This window comes from Crocodylus siamensis, chromosome 5 (genome assembly GCF_052110815.1).
Source record: "Crocodylus siamensis isolate JL-2025a chromosome 5, ASM5211081v1, whole genome shotgun sequence".
Classification (NCBI taxonomy): Eukaryota; Metazoa; Chordata; order Crocodylia; family Crocodylidae; genus Crocodylus; species Crocodylus siamensis.
The window spans coordinates 27,508,176-27,520,867 of NC_143399.1; the positions used below are offsets into that span (position 1 = coordinate 27,508,176).

Sequence of the window (12,692 nt, forward strand, 5' to 3'; positions counted from 1 at the left end):
TCCACACACATTATGTCACAATTCATTGGTTAATAGTGCAATAAATTTAGACTAGTCACACATGCAAAGTAATTATCATGTGATTAAAAATTACTATCCAGCTATAAAAAGAGCCAACTGGCTATAAAGTTAGTGCTTGAAAATGTGTAATAACTATAGCTAGTTATCCAGCTTTAATATATGTGGCAGGGCCCTGGGTGAAAAATAGGAGATTGTGTTTAAGCACAGGTGAACTAGAAGAGGATTTTGAAGGGAGAGAGTGGGGAAACAATATTCAGGCCATCCTCCCTAAATTAGGGGAATCTTGGTATACAAATTAGGTGTGCTGGAAATTTATTTTTCAAAAATTGCCCACAGGATATGTTCTTAGTCTCTCACAAACAACTTGTCTACTTAAAACATGCAAAACATGTTGTGTTAGGCAAGAAAAGATAGCATAGTTTCTCACATACAACTGAGAAGAATATACATGTTGGCTTTGAAAGGCAAAATTAAGAGAAAAAGAGTTTTTCCAGTTACATCTACATAAGTAGAGATGGAGCTTAATCTACAAAAGACTGAGGCATTAAGTCAGTCAACTCCCTCAGCTGCCTCAAAAGTAATATACAGTAAAATCCCTGTTATTCTGGCACGAGTAGGGAATTGGGGGCGGGGGGGGGGGGAGAGTGGCTGCATGTGGAGTGGCCGTAGTGCAGGGTGCCGGCGGCAGCAGCCATGTGCAAGCTTTCCCCCTGCACATGGCCGACCAGCTGGCCAGCCAGAAATTCCAGTTAATAGTGTTCCAGTTACTCAGATGTCAGATAACAGGGATTTTACTGTAATGGCTGCTACTCTATGGAGCAGGAATCGAAACAGGCTGCACTTATCCTAGTCAGCATATCCCTTCTTAATGTGTGCACCCCATTTCTGGGGAGCTGATTTTGGGAAGGAAGGTGTGGATTGTATTGGAAAATATATGGTAATATATTTTAGATTTTTATCAGTTTTCTGTTTTTTGATCCTTTAAGGATTGTAGTTTCAAAAGTTATTCTACAACCTTTTCTAACTTGAAAAATGAGAATTCATATCTTCTACTCTTGGAGCTGGAGCGCCAATATTATGAGGTAGTTTGGTGACTGGGATCTTGTCCATTCATGTACATTAGGAGCTGGATGGGGGGAGCAATGTATCATGTATCCATTAGTAAGGCCCAGAATCCCCTAGCAGCAATCATCCAGTGTAGTTTTTTACTCCATAAGTAACCTCATTCATGACTTGTTTTTTGCAGCAGGGTAAAACTAGAAGGTAAGTGGGAGCTTTGTAGAATCTTGTTCATATGGGCAGAGGAAACTATCAGTATTTAGCTTCAGCCTGGCCTTCCTAAACAAAGAGAAGAAAATGGTGCTTTTAATGCATACCATGAGTTGTTTTAGCACTTGTAAAAATGTGGACACCATAGCTTAATATAATCAACTAACTATAATATATGATTCTGGTAAGACTGCATCTTAATCCTGTGAGGGAAATGAAAAACTTTTCCTTTGTCTTTTTCCTGTAATTAATTTATTTTTAGATACATGGATAATAACCAGTTTTTAAAATGTTATCTGATTTCTGATTTTTCTCTCTGTCATAAGGCAGGCTGTATATTTTAATTATTTCATCATATTTTTAGATTTTTTAAAAAGCTGTTGAACTCCAAGTTTTAAGAAGAATATTAACAGCTCTTCTAATCATCACCTTCAGCTGATAGGAAGAGGTTTTTTGCTAAGAAAAGCTCCATAATGTGCAGTTTAATATTAACAGGAAGTAGAACAGAAGTAGTGGTTTCAAAACACTGCATACAGGAAGTTCGGCACATGCATACTTTTTAGTTTCTGTGTAAGTTGTTCAGCTCCTTTTAGATGTTTTGTGTAAGTTGGGTTTTTTTTTTCTGGTTTTTTTTTAAGTAAGTTGCCAATGTATATAGATGGCAAGTCAGAAGGACCTGGCTTGTAACCAGTGCACAGGGACGACTACAGCTCTACAGAGACTGGAAGGCTTTGCTAATCGACTTTTTCATAGGCAGTCTAGGGGTGCTGCTCATGAACAGAAAGTCTCTCTGGAAGATGAGAGCCATCATTTCTCTGAATTCACTGCCTTGTGGGACAGATCAAGTAAGTGTTTTTAGACACTTGAGATTCATTTTGCTTACTAGTAACGGAGGAAATTTGCAAACAAACATAAATATTCAGTATAGAAACTACCATATATTCCAGCAATCTTTTCATAGCTTAACAGTTAGAAATACTACTACTAAAGAAATAGATTTTTCATCATGCAGGTGGAAACGTGGCATTGTTCAAAGACTGGGTGTTGGGAAGGAGAGTTAGTTGCTTACAAATTCCCTTTTCTTCTAGGCAAATGTTGACTTGCTGGAATCTTTTGCAAACTTTTTTCCTTCCTGGCATTTGTCTGTCATTTCTTGCTTTTAAGATGTAAATTTGCAAGCAGTAATTGATAGCTTTCCTGTTTTAAAAAATGTTCAGGTGTGTTTGGTGTTTCAGGTACGATTTTTTTTTTTTAATTCTGAAATTTTGGAAAGGAAGGATATTATTTTATGTTGATTGGGTCATTAAGTAGAGGGACACTTGTCCCTTGTAGTGCAGCTTTATTTTTAACTGAAATTTCAAAATTCATTTTAGAGTGCTTATTAAAACATTAAACACCAAAGCAGTTCAGTGATTATTATTACAAGTTGTTTCACTTTAATAACTTTGATTTATAACTTTGATTATTGATACTGTTATTTCATAATTGTTCATTTGTACTGAGAAAGGGGTGTATTTATCTGTTACATAAAATGTGCGTGATTAAAAATTCACAAAACTTGATTCCAATAAACATTGTCAGTTAGGTAAAAATACTGCTGCTACTTTGTACATATTTACTTAAATTATTTGTTATTAGAAATGTACATACTTATCTTTCATCCCCATGTTTTTGAAGAAGTGAAGGTGAGATCTTTTGAAGATTTTTATAATCCTAGTAAATTATAATGACATAAGTCTAGCTCTTACATACTTGTTTCCATACAATACTTTTGTATATAATTAAGCATGTATATCTGCTCAATATTACTTTATTGTAAGTAATGAATCATAATCTCCTACACATTTTATACATTGCAAAAGGGTCATGGCACTTAATTTCATGTCTGAATTTGCAGTGAGTTGGAATAACAAATAACAGGCATAAGAAAAATATGTGCACTTCCTAGTATTATATGATCTTTGCAGAAAAACATGCCTGTTGTGAAGCTAAAACATTGTCATTAGTGAATGGTCCAACCTTAAAGGGTGTATATTAACCGTGGAAAGTGGAAGGTGTTTCATATACCTAAACTAGATGAAATCTGTCTCCTACCTGTGGTACAGAGAAAGCACCTGGTTTTATGAGACGGTAAGCCATCAAGGGGAGTAGAGGGGTAACCATAAGGGAAACTGCATGACTTGAGACCCCTGAAACATTTCAGCCCAGCTTTATACATAATGTGTAAGCCTCTTTTTTCCTTTTCACATCAATTTTAACGGGTTTCTTCAACATGGAACTTTTCCCTCTCTGTTATTGCACATACGTGAAAGGCCTGGTTCTAGAGGTATGGGGTTGGAGGTGGCTCAACAGCATTGGTACTCAATATTTTTAGACTCAAGGTACCCCTTGGGCAATGCCTACTCTTGGCTTTTGCTTGGGTTTTTTTGCAGGGGGAGGGTGGGTTGACTGCAGAAAAATAACAGCAATTCTGTCGCAGAGAACTCAGACAACAATAGGTCAGAATGTTTCTTATTCGAATTCTTGGGTTTATCTTGTAAATTGTATGTAGATGCTTGTACCCCTAACAGTGCTAATATTGAGCAGCACCCCACGGTATGCTTAAAAGGATCCTGTGGCACTCTGAGATTGGCTTAACCTTTTTGCCCTGCAGGCCAAATGGGCAGTGCCTGGTCTGTCCATAGAGACAAGGGGGCATGGCCAGCTGTGCAGAGGGCAGGGGTGTGGCCTGGCCCCTATCTGGCTGTACATGGGGAAGCAAGGGAAGGGAATGTGGTGTGGCCCAGCCATGATCCAGCCTGATGCAAATCCTGAACAGGCTCCAATCCGGCTGCTCATGGCCAGCCTTGCCAAATTTCCCAACCCGTGCGGAGCTTTGCAAGCCTGATGCCATGTCTGCAGACCAGGGTTGCCCTGTGGACTGGGGATTGAGCACCCCTGCTCTACAGGAACCATGCTTCTGTTGAGCAAGAGAAGCAGAGGGGAGACTTAAGACATTGATTCTAGTGTCTGAGTTCTCTAAGGTAGGCAGAATCCTGATAGCTTTTTAGATGGAAGGATAGTCTTGTCATTAATGCAAAAAAAATAGGAATTAAAAAAGATAGGTCCATTTTTGGCTGCACCGTGAATTTTACATGGGAACAACTGCACTTCATTTAAACACTTTCCTGCTTTCCTTGTGAGGCTTATTTTGCTAATGTATGTGGTAGGCTCAGATGCTCTGGAGATGAGTACAAAGCCCTGTCTGCTTGACAGAAGAGATTTGGAGAGAGATGGTCTAGAATATAATGAAGCGTTGAGCCCTAAGATCCCTAAACATTTCTGTAGCCTAGTCCACGAAATCTGCATGTTTTCACAACTTGGCAGGGGGTGGAGAGGAGAGGAAATGCATTCAGGAGGCACAATTTAAAGTTTTCAAGAAGTTGTCCTAATGTTTACAAGACTGAAAAATACTGTAGCACTGTCCTTTGTTCAATTGTATAATAAAAACCAAAACTAAGTATTGGCCTACTGACATCTACAAACTGTGACCTTTTTGTATGCAAGCATTTTTCTTTAATTATTTAAGGCAATCTCACTTGCATGAATTGTTTGAAGAGGAAATGGAATGTCGTGTCTGTTGATGATAAACATAGTGAAATATGCTTGTTCTTTAAGTGCTATTTTAAGTAGCGATGGTGCAAAGTGGTTGCAAGAAGCATTTCTGTCTCAGCAAAACATTTTTACTTGGTAGCCAAATATACAGATGTATGGGTTTTAGATGAAATTCCCACATATTGACTCAGAATCTTTGTTTCAGTTTAAACATTGTGTAGATGAATAATTATGTTTCAGTGGGACTGTTCAACAGCTTACCTTAATATCCTAAAATAATTTAATAAAAAAATAAGCTTGTGGATAAGCAATGTATTGTATGTAGTCTAAGAGTTTTTAAAATATTCATAAGGGTTTTCTTGTGTGTATCTTTGCAATGTATAAGCTGTTCGTATCTGTTTAGTTCAGGGGCAGTTATTTCAGGCGGAGGGCCACTTACTGAGTTTTGGCAATTCATCGAGGGCCGCATGACAGGCAGCCAGGGGCAGATAAATATTAATTTTCTAAATTTTTTATGGGCCCTGCAGGCCACATTGATTGGCCTGGTGGGCCACATTGGGCCTTCAGGCCACATTTTGCACCCCTCTGGTTTAGGTAGATATAACAAACTAAAGGTAAATTGTTTCTGATCTTCCTCGGGCAGAAGTACTCTTCAAGTTTAGAAAGAAACATGGACAAGAGGGCCCTTATAAATATACTGAGTACTTCAATTTCCTTATTAATTGATCACAGCTTAGTTAACAGAACACTCTGCCCCTCTAAAAGGTCTTAAGCATTCTGTATTTCTGTGTATATCCAATACAGAGACATTTCTACGGCATCTTACAACTTCCTTTTTGACAGTGCTATTTCTTTGCCCTTTTATTTAATTCCTTATTAGTTATTGAGGTTTATGGTTCAGTAGTAGGGTAGTATGATATGAGATGCATACTCTGAACTCTGGGTGTTCTTGGCTCTTCATTGATTCAGTGTTTAAAAGTTATTTAATCTTTCTGCTTCAGGTGCTTGATCTGTAAATGGATGCACTGTTTCTAAACTGTCTTTGGGTTTTGAAATGGTGTTAAAGGTTAGTAGGTAGTTTGCACCATTTTTAGGATTTGGGGAATGTAGGATTGGATAAGGCCTCCTGGACCATTGGGTCCAGTCCTGTGCATTTGCAGGCAGTCTTATACTCAAGGAATCGCCTAAACTGCCATTTGATTAAAAGGAAGTTTGGTTCTACATATTGTACACCATTGACTTTATGGGAACAGTTTGAAAGAGCCCATGTGTGATTAAGTAGCTTAAGCTGGTGATTCTTTTCATATTTAATGTGTTGTACAACCAGCAAAATTAAAGGGATGTGATGGTCAGAATCATTCCCTGTCACAGATGAACTGAACCTGATCAATTGCAGTGGTAGCACAGGGATAAAAAGGAAGTAGTAATATTTCTTTTTATATGATTTTCAAAATGTTTCATCTTTCCTAAAACTATGAAAAACAAGAGATAATATTAGCAGCATGGGTCACAAAGCTCATTAGGAAAGTTAGAAGTATTACATCCTTCTGGTGTCTGTAAGTACTGATAGCCTTACTAAAATTAAAGTGTATGAATGTTAAATAGCCTGGAGAATTAGGTTCCAGTTTGACTAACTCAGCAAGTATTACATGTTTTTAAATGAAGTTATATGTGTTAATATAGAATGCCTTTCAAACATTTAAAAAAATACAATAGTTCACCTGGATAATTTCTAGTTGTATACATACACAAGGAGAAAATATGATAGAAAATGTACAGAAATACATTTTGTGGATAGATTAAAGCTAAAGAATAACTACTGGTTGGGTACAAGTCAATAGATAATTCTGGTCTAAGGTTGCCATGGAAACAACCAGTGCTTGATATAATTGAGAACATCTTAAAACATCCTGGTGTTTGAATGCTTTTTTCCCTCTGCCATTTTGAATTGCTTTAGACATTTGTAGGTAATACTCGTCAGAATAGAAGTAGTTAATGAGCAAAACTAAGTATTCACATCCTGAATTCATCTGGTGTTTGCTACTGGTATCTTGCATTTCATAGTTCATCACATCTCGGAGTACTTAATGAAGACAAGGTTTCCGGATTTCTCTGTGCTGCCTATTCTAATTCCTGTGTGTTTGTGTGTTCGAAGTAGAAACACTGATCCTGTAGAGATTAACATAACTTCCTCAACTGTTGGATTAAATTTATGAGCAATATGTTTCTGAAAGCTAGCTTTTCAACATGAATGGTAAGTTTTTTCTATTACTTCTGACACTATTTTATTTAATACTATTTCTCTCTTCACAATAAGGAAATCTTCTAGCTTCCTTCTTCATTTCCTACATATCTGACAGTAAATAAATCTACAGTACTAAGCTTTTTTCAAAATGGCAATTATTAAAGGCTTGCAGTACATGTCAGAAAGCATAAATTTGAATATCTCAGTTGCTTTGCATCATGGAGATTTATTACTGTTTTTAAAACTGTAATATTGCTTAGTCTCACTTGCTAATTTAGAATCAGATTATTTTTAAAAAGAAAAAGGCATGACATTTCAGAAGATGAATTTGTAACATTATCTTGAATTAAATCAGTTTTATTGAAATACTTTATATAATAATATTTTATTCAATAATGCTTAAATAAAGTATTATGTTTTATTTAATGTTATGTGAGGCTATATATAATGTTTTGAAACTTAATACAATATACAAATCCTGGACAGGCTTTCTGTATCGGTATCCAGCAGCAAACTTGTTCTGCAATAGCTGTTATTATGTATAAATGGTAGGATAGCAGAGTTGTTGAGGGTATTGAGTAGGGATGGTGAGTCTTGCATACATCAAACCATTTGGTATTTTAGTGTACTACATCTGCTGCAATTCTTTCAGGCAGATTTTTTTTCTTGCCAAAGACACAGCAATTGCTCATTGACATTTTTATAAAGTAAATTAAATCTTACTGCAAGGAATTATGAAGTAATCTGTTCCATTTTAGAACACCATCTCAAAGCCAAATCAAAATCTGTTAATCAGAAATACATACCATCTTCTTCAAAAGTATTTGCTTTGGAATTTGTATATGAGAAGGAAAAATATACCAGTTTCTAAAATGACGCCTTTTTGTTACAAGCAGGCGGCTTGGACCTTGGAAAATAAAGTGAAGATTTTTTTTAAAATTATTTTGTTGAACTCAAATGAGGTTTGGTTTGTTTTTTTTAAGAGACAATTCAGAAAGAGAGGTTTTGCCTTACCCCCCCACAAATTAATTGTTGAAAGGGCAGTTACTGCTGAGGTTTATCCCACGTGGGTAAAGGTAAGGAAGGAACAGGTGAAGTTGCATCACACTTCCCATATCTAACTTCAGTGTAATTCTTTAAATAAAGCTGCTTGTTTTGGGAAGCATCTTGACTGTAATGCAGAATAAGGCCAGATTTCACAATAGGGCACATGCAGAGTGAAGACATAGTTATTGAGTTTGATCAGCACTGTATTTATTCATGATGATTAAATGTTAAACTGAGTGTGAATAAGTCTAAACATCTAACTCTGACGTCCCTTCTGAATTTTTCACCCACTACCTCCCTGGCTTTTGGATCTCTCTTCTTTTCCTTCTGTCTCTTCCCCTATAATTTGATTTCAGCTTCCATAGAGATTATACTGATGGAGCCAGCTGCATCACTTTTGAATTTTGCAGCTCAGGCAGTTTGTTTTTATTGCATTATATAATAGATCGTCTCCTTTTTTAGGAAATGTTTTCCTTAGAAATCAGATTAAGAAGAGGCTATGTATTTTGTTTGGTGGTAGTTCACAAATCTTTATATGTAGGTCCTATGCATCTGACATACTGAAAATCCTGAACACATCCAAGAATGGCCCACAGACCATCAAAGCACTCCATAAAGTGAGAAAGTAATTGTGGACCCAAAATGGAAGAGGGTCATCAAATGAGAGTTAGGGTAACTGTCTTGTTAGTGCAAATGCTTCTCCCATTAACAAAACCATTATATTTTCCCTGGCTTCTTCCTTTGCGGCTTGTCTTCACTAGAGCTGTCATTGGAACTGATCACACTGCAAAACGATTGGCCTATGTGGATTGCAGCTTAACCAGTGCCACCTTGCCACTGCATTACTAGCGTGTACACCACTTGAGCAGGACTGGAAGTATAACTGGTACAACCTGTTAAAAGTGCGACTTGTAGCAGTGAGCAAGTATCGTTGCACTAGCAGTAATACAGCTAGCATGAGGAACATTGGTGAAAACATGGTGCCACTAACTTCATCAGCAGGTGCGCAAGCCCACTGGGGATCCTAAACACTTAACTGGAGTACTATCCATGCTGCAGTCTATACCGATGTGATTTACTCGTGGTAGTTGTCTATTCGCATTCATTCTGAAAACTGAAATTTTTTACTATGGCATGTAGGTTGATCTCTTGCAAATCGTAAGACAGTAGCTTTCAAGAACTTTCAATACAAATTAGAGGTTAGGAAAGCACCTTTCTAATGTTTTACATATAACTCCATTTCTAGACTTCTATGCAATTTCTCTCTTGCCTGAGGGACAACGGTGTTTAGGATCTTTTAGATTGTTGGGTCCTCTGCATCTCTCAAAAATTTTAATCATGCTACATTGATACAAAGAGATGCAGCCTAATCCTGTAATTATAGAGCCTCTGTGAAATGAATTTTACAAGTGAATGAGGTCATCTGGTCAGCCAATAAAAATCTGATGAGATGTAAATTAAAGCTTTCATATGAATTGGAAGTAATTGTGACTGGTGTAGGACTCTGTTCTGTGATCACGATCCAGAACTTAGAAGACCAAATCAAGGTTAAAACTGCCTGGCTGCATCCAGATGAGCGTGGACATGCATTATATGGCACTGTAGACGTGTCTGAGGTGCCACATACTGGACATTCAGGTGTTCTCTGTGCTGTAAGGGGATATCCAGGGGTCAAAAGAAACCAGAGTGGTGCACACAGGGGCAGTGTGTGCCACTCCAAAACCATAGCATGGCGGGCCAGAGCCACACTCCAGCTGCCAGCCAGGCTCGGCGCACCTGGATTGCCACTGCTGCAGCCCAGGCAGGCTCCCCAGCCCAGGTGGCCCTACCTTCCCCTACCCCACCCAGGACAACTTGCCACATGCCAGAGGGTGTATGGCATAGGCGTTTCCTGCGGACAAATATCTACACCACAAAGTGCGCTGCTGCTAGCTCTCCCCAGGACCAAATACCTATTCACATGTGGACATGGCCTTTGTGTTTTAAAGCCCTTGACCCTTTTTTTAAAATAAAACAGACTTTGCCTTGAAAGAATAAATTGGAAAATAAAGTAGTGTCAGTGGTATCTCAGCCACCTGTTTTAAAATCTCCTTTTATTTGTATTGCTAATGCACTTAAGACCCTGGTTATAGGTCATGATCCCATCATGCTTGGTGCTCTGCAGATGCAGAACAAATGGATAGTCCCTGTTCCTGAGAGTGTATAATCCATGTTGAAAATCAGAGATACAAAGTGGAATTAGACAGACAGGAGATTACAAGGAAAGAGAGTATGCGCGTGTGTGTGGGGGGGAGATTGGGGTGGAGTATCAACATTTTTTTTTTAGTAAGGCTTTGAAAGAAAATAATGAAGTTGCATTGTAGAGAGATACAGCTTTGAGGACAAAATGCAATGTGTGTTTGAATACTTAAGTGGGCAATGGAGGCTGGCATCAAAGGCCAATGAGAGATGGGAATCAGCATGTTGATAATGAAGAGTCAATAGCTGAGATTCAGACAAGCAGGAAGTCCCTTGAGGGGGGAAACATGTATTTTATATCTGACATGAAGAGGAGACAATGAAGGCATGCAAAGAAAAGAGGAAGCGGTCAGTGATCTTTGCAGTGACATTCTGAAAGGATATGAGTAGGGCAGCAGTAATTCTGTCACATCCAGGGAAAAACAGGACCCTGAAATGATGAGAGCCTGCACAAGGCTTTTAGTTCTATAGATGACTTAGGAAATGATGCATCTTAAAGATGCTATGCAGAATAACTGGCAAGATTTAGAAATAGCCTGTATCTAAACACTTACAGCAATAGTTCCTGAGCTAGAGGTTATGAACCTGAGAGAAATATCATAAACTGTATGTAACCCCTGAATTTGAAGCCTGCATTTACCCATGCACCTGTAACCAGGCAGGTACTTAACATAGCTCAGTTGCTCTGCAGTAGCTGTTACTGTTCCTGCAATTACTCTGAAGTAAGTGAAAACTATACTGGGGCAACTTAACCCCGTTTTATTCAGGGGCAAACTGCCTCAGTGTAGCTACCACTACATAGTAATTACAATCACACGAATGGTTACTGCAGAGCAGCTGAAGCAACTGCAGACATGTATGGGAGCATGGAACTACAAAATCTATTGTCTGTGAGATGTAGGTGGCTAGACTGTGGCTAGAAAGAATTTGGGAATCATAGACTTGGATATTAGTGAAGTCAAGAATAAAGCCCAGCCTATGGTATATGGTCCTGTGTTTTGAGACAGGAGGTAGCAGGGAGTGCTTTCAGCTGTGTGTGCATGTGTATGGTGTATTGTGTGTATGAAGATTTGTTTTAGTACTGTCAAGCTTGAGCTGGCAACCAGAGACCCATGAATAGGGCCCTACCTAAATAACAGTGGGAGAAAGGGATTTTCATGGGCAGCACACAGAGCAGATTTCATAGCCTTTTCATGGATAGCTTCTTCCTCCTCCCTCCCCCCCGCCATTGGCCAAGGGGCCCTGGCAGCCCCACCCCTTGCCACTGACTGGCTGAGAGGCAAAAACTATGACCTAATTAAATAGCAGAGTCCACAGAAATATCAAATAAGTTACTGCATTATTATGCATCTAAGTATTACATTAAATCTAAATTGAAATATATTATGAATATACATTTATACATGGTATGAATTGTAACTAATGTGATCTGATCATAACCTATTAGCAGTCTACAAGCGGTTTAGTAATACCAAATAATGCTAGCCTTGATAAAATAATTCACGTTAGTTGTTAAATGCTAGCACGCAACATCCACTGGCAATTGCAGCTGACATCCTCTGTCTCAGCTGTGTGAACACTTGTCCAAGCACTGAGATTGCATGTTCTGCATCTACTGAATTGGTTGGAATGGTAAAGCAGCGTTTTGCGAAGTTGTAGAGATATGGCAACCGATCAAAAAACAGACTCCCAAAATACAGTCACAGTCGAAGGCATCTGGCAGTCTTTAACAAAGTTCATGTAAGCAACACATTCCTTGTCATCCAGGGATTGATTTCAGTAGCAGAAGGTCAAAACTCAAAAGGCACCTGACTGGGGGTCAAAAATGTGAACAATACTGGGGGAAAAAAGGGCAGCTGATTGTATTTGTAGTAGTGATTTAGTTTCTCAGCTATTGCCTGGAACAGTTCTCATATCTGCTGGCTTTCACACTGATAGTTAGAAAGTTGTTGTGATGCCATGTCTCCAACCTGACGTATCAAATCCATCAACTTGTGTGTTTGGTGGATGAAAGCCTGCCAACTTTCAAACCACAGTAGAAGCTCCATGAACTCGCATTTTGAGCCACAAACTACAACTTGGCAAAATGCTGCTTTACCATTCCAACCAATTCAGCGGATGCAGAACATACTATCTCAGCGGATGAACAAGTGCTCACACCACAGAGATGGAGGATGTCAGCTGCACCTGCCAGTGGATGCTGCATGCTAGTGTTTAACAATTAACAATAATGGTTTTTATCAAGGTTAACATTATTTAGTGTTACTAAAGCGTTTAT

The 12,692-nt window shown here is 38.5% G+C and overlaps 1 protein-coding gene across 4 annotated transcripts in view; it reads left to right on the forward strand.

Moving 5' to 3' along the window:
• Positions 1-12,692, forward strand: part of PRKACB (protein kinase cAMP-activated catalytic subunit beta) — a 127,939-nt gene that overhangs the window by 65,558 nt on the left and 49,689 nt on the right. Inside the window, exon 1 of one of the 4 annotated variants that reach the window (XM_090047819.1) lies at positions 1,934-2,135. The exons of 2 other annotated variants lie outside the window; for them this stretch is intronic. In XM_090047819.1, the coding sequence (XP_089903945.1) occupies positions 1,949-2,135 (187 nt within the window). In that variant the 5' untranslated portion in view covers positions 1,934-1,948. Of the gene's footprint in view, positions 1-1,933; positions 2,136-7,116; positions 7,139-12,692 lie in introns of those variants that run through there. One more of the 4 variants, XM_090047820.1, reaches the window with a different exon arrangement.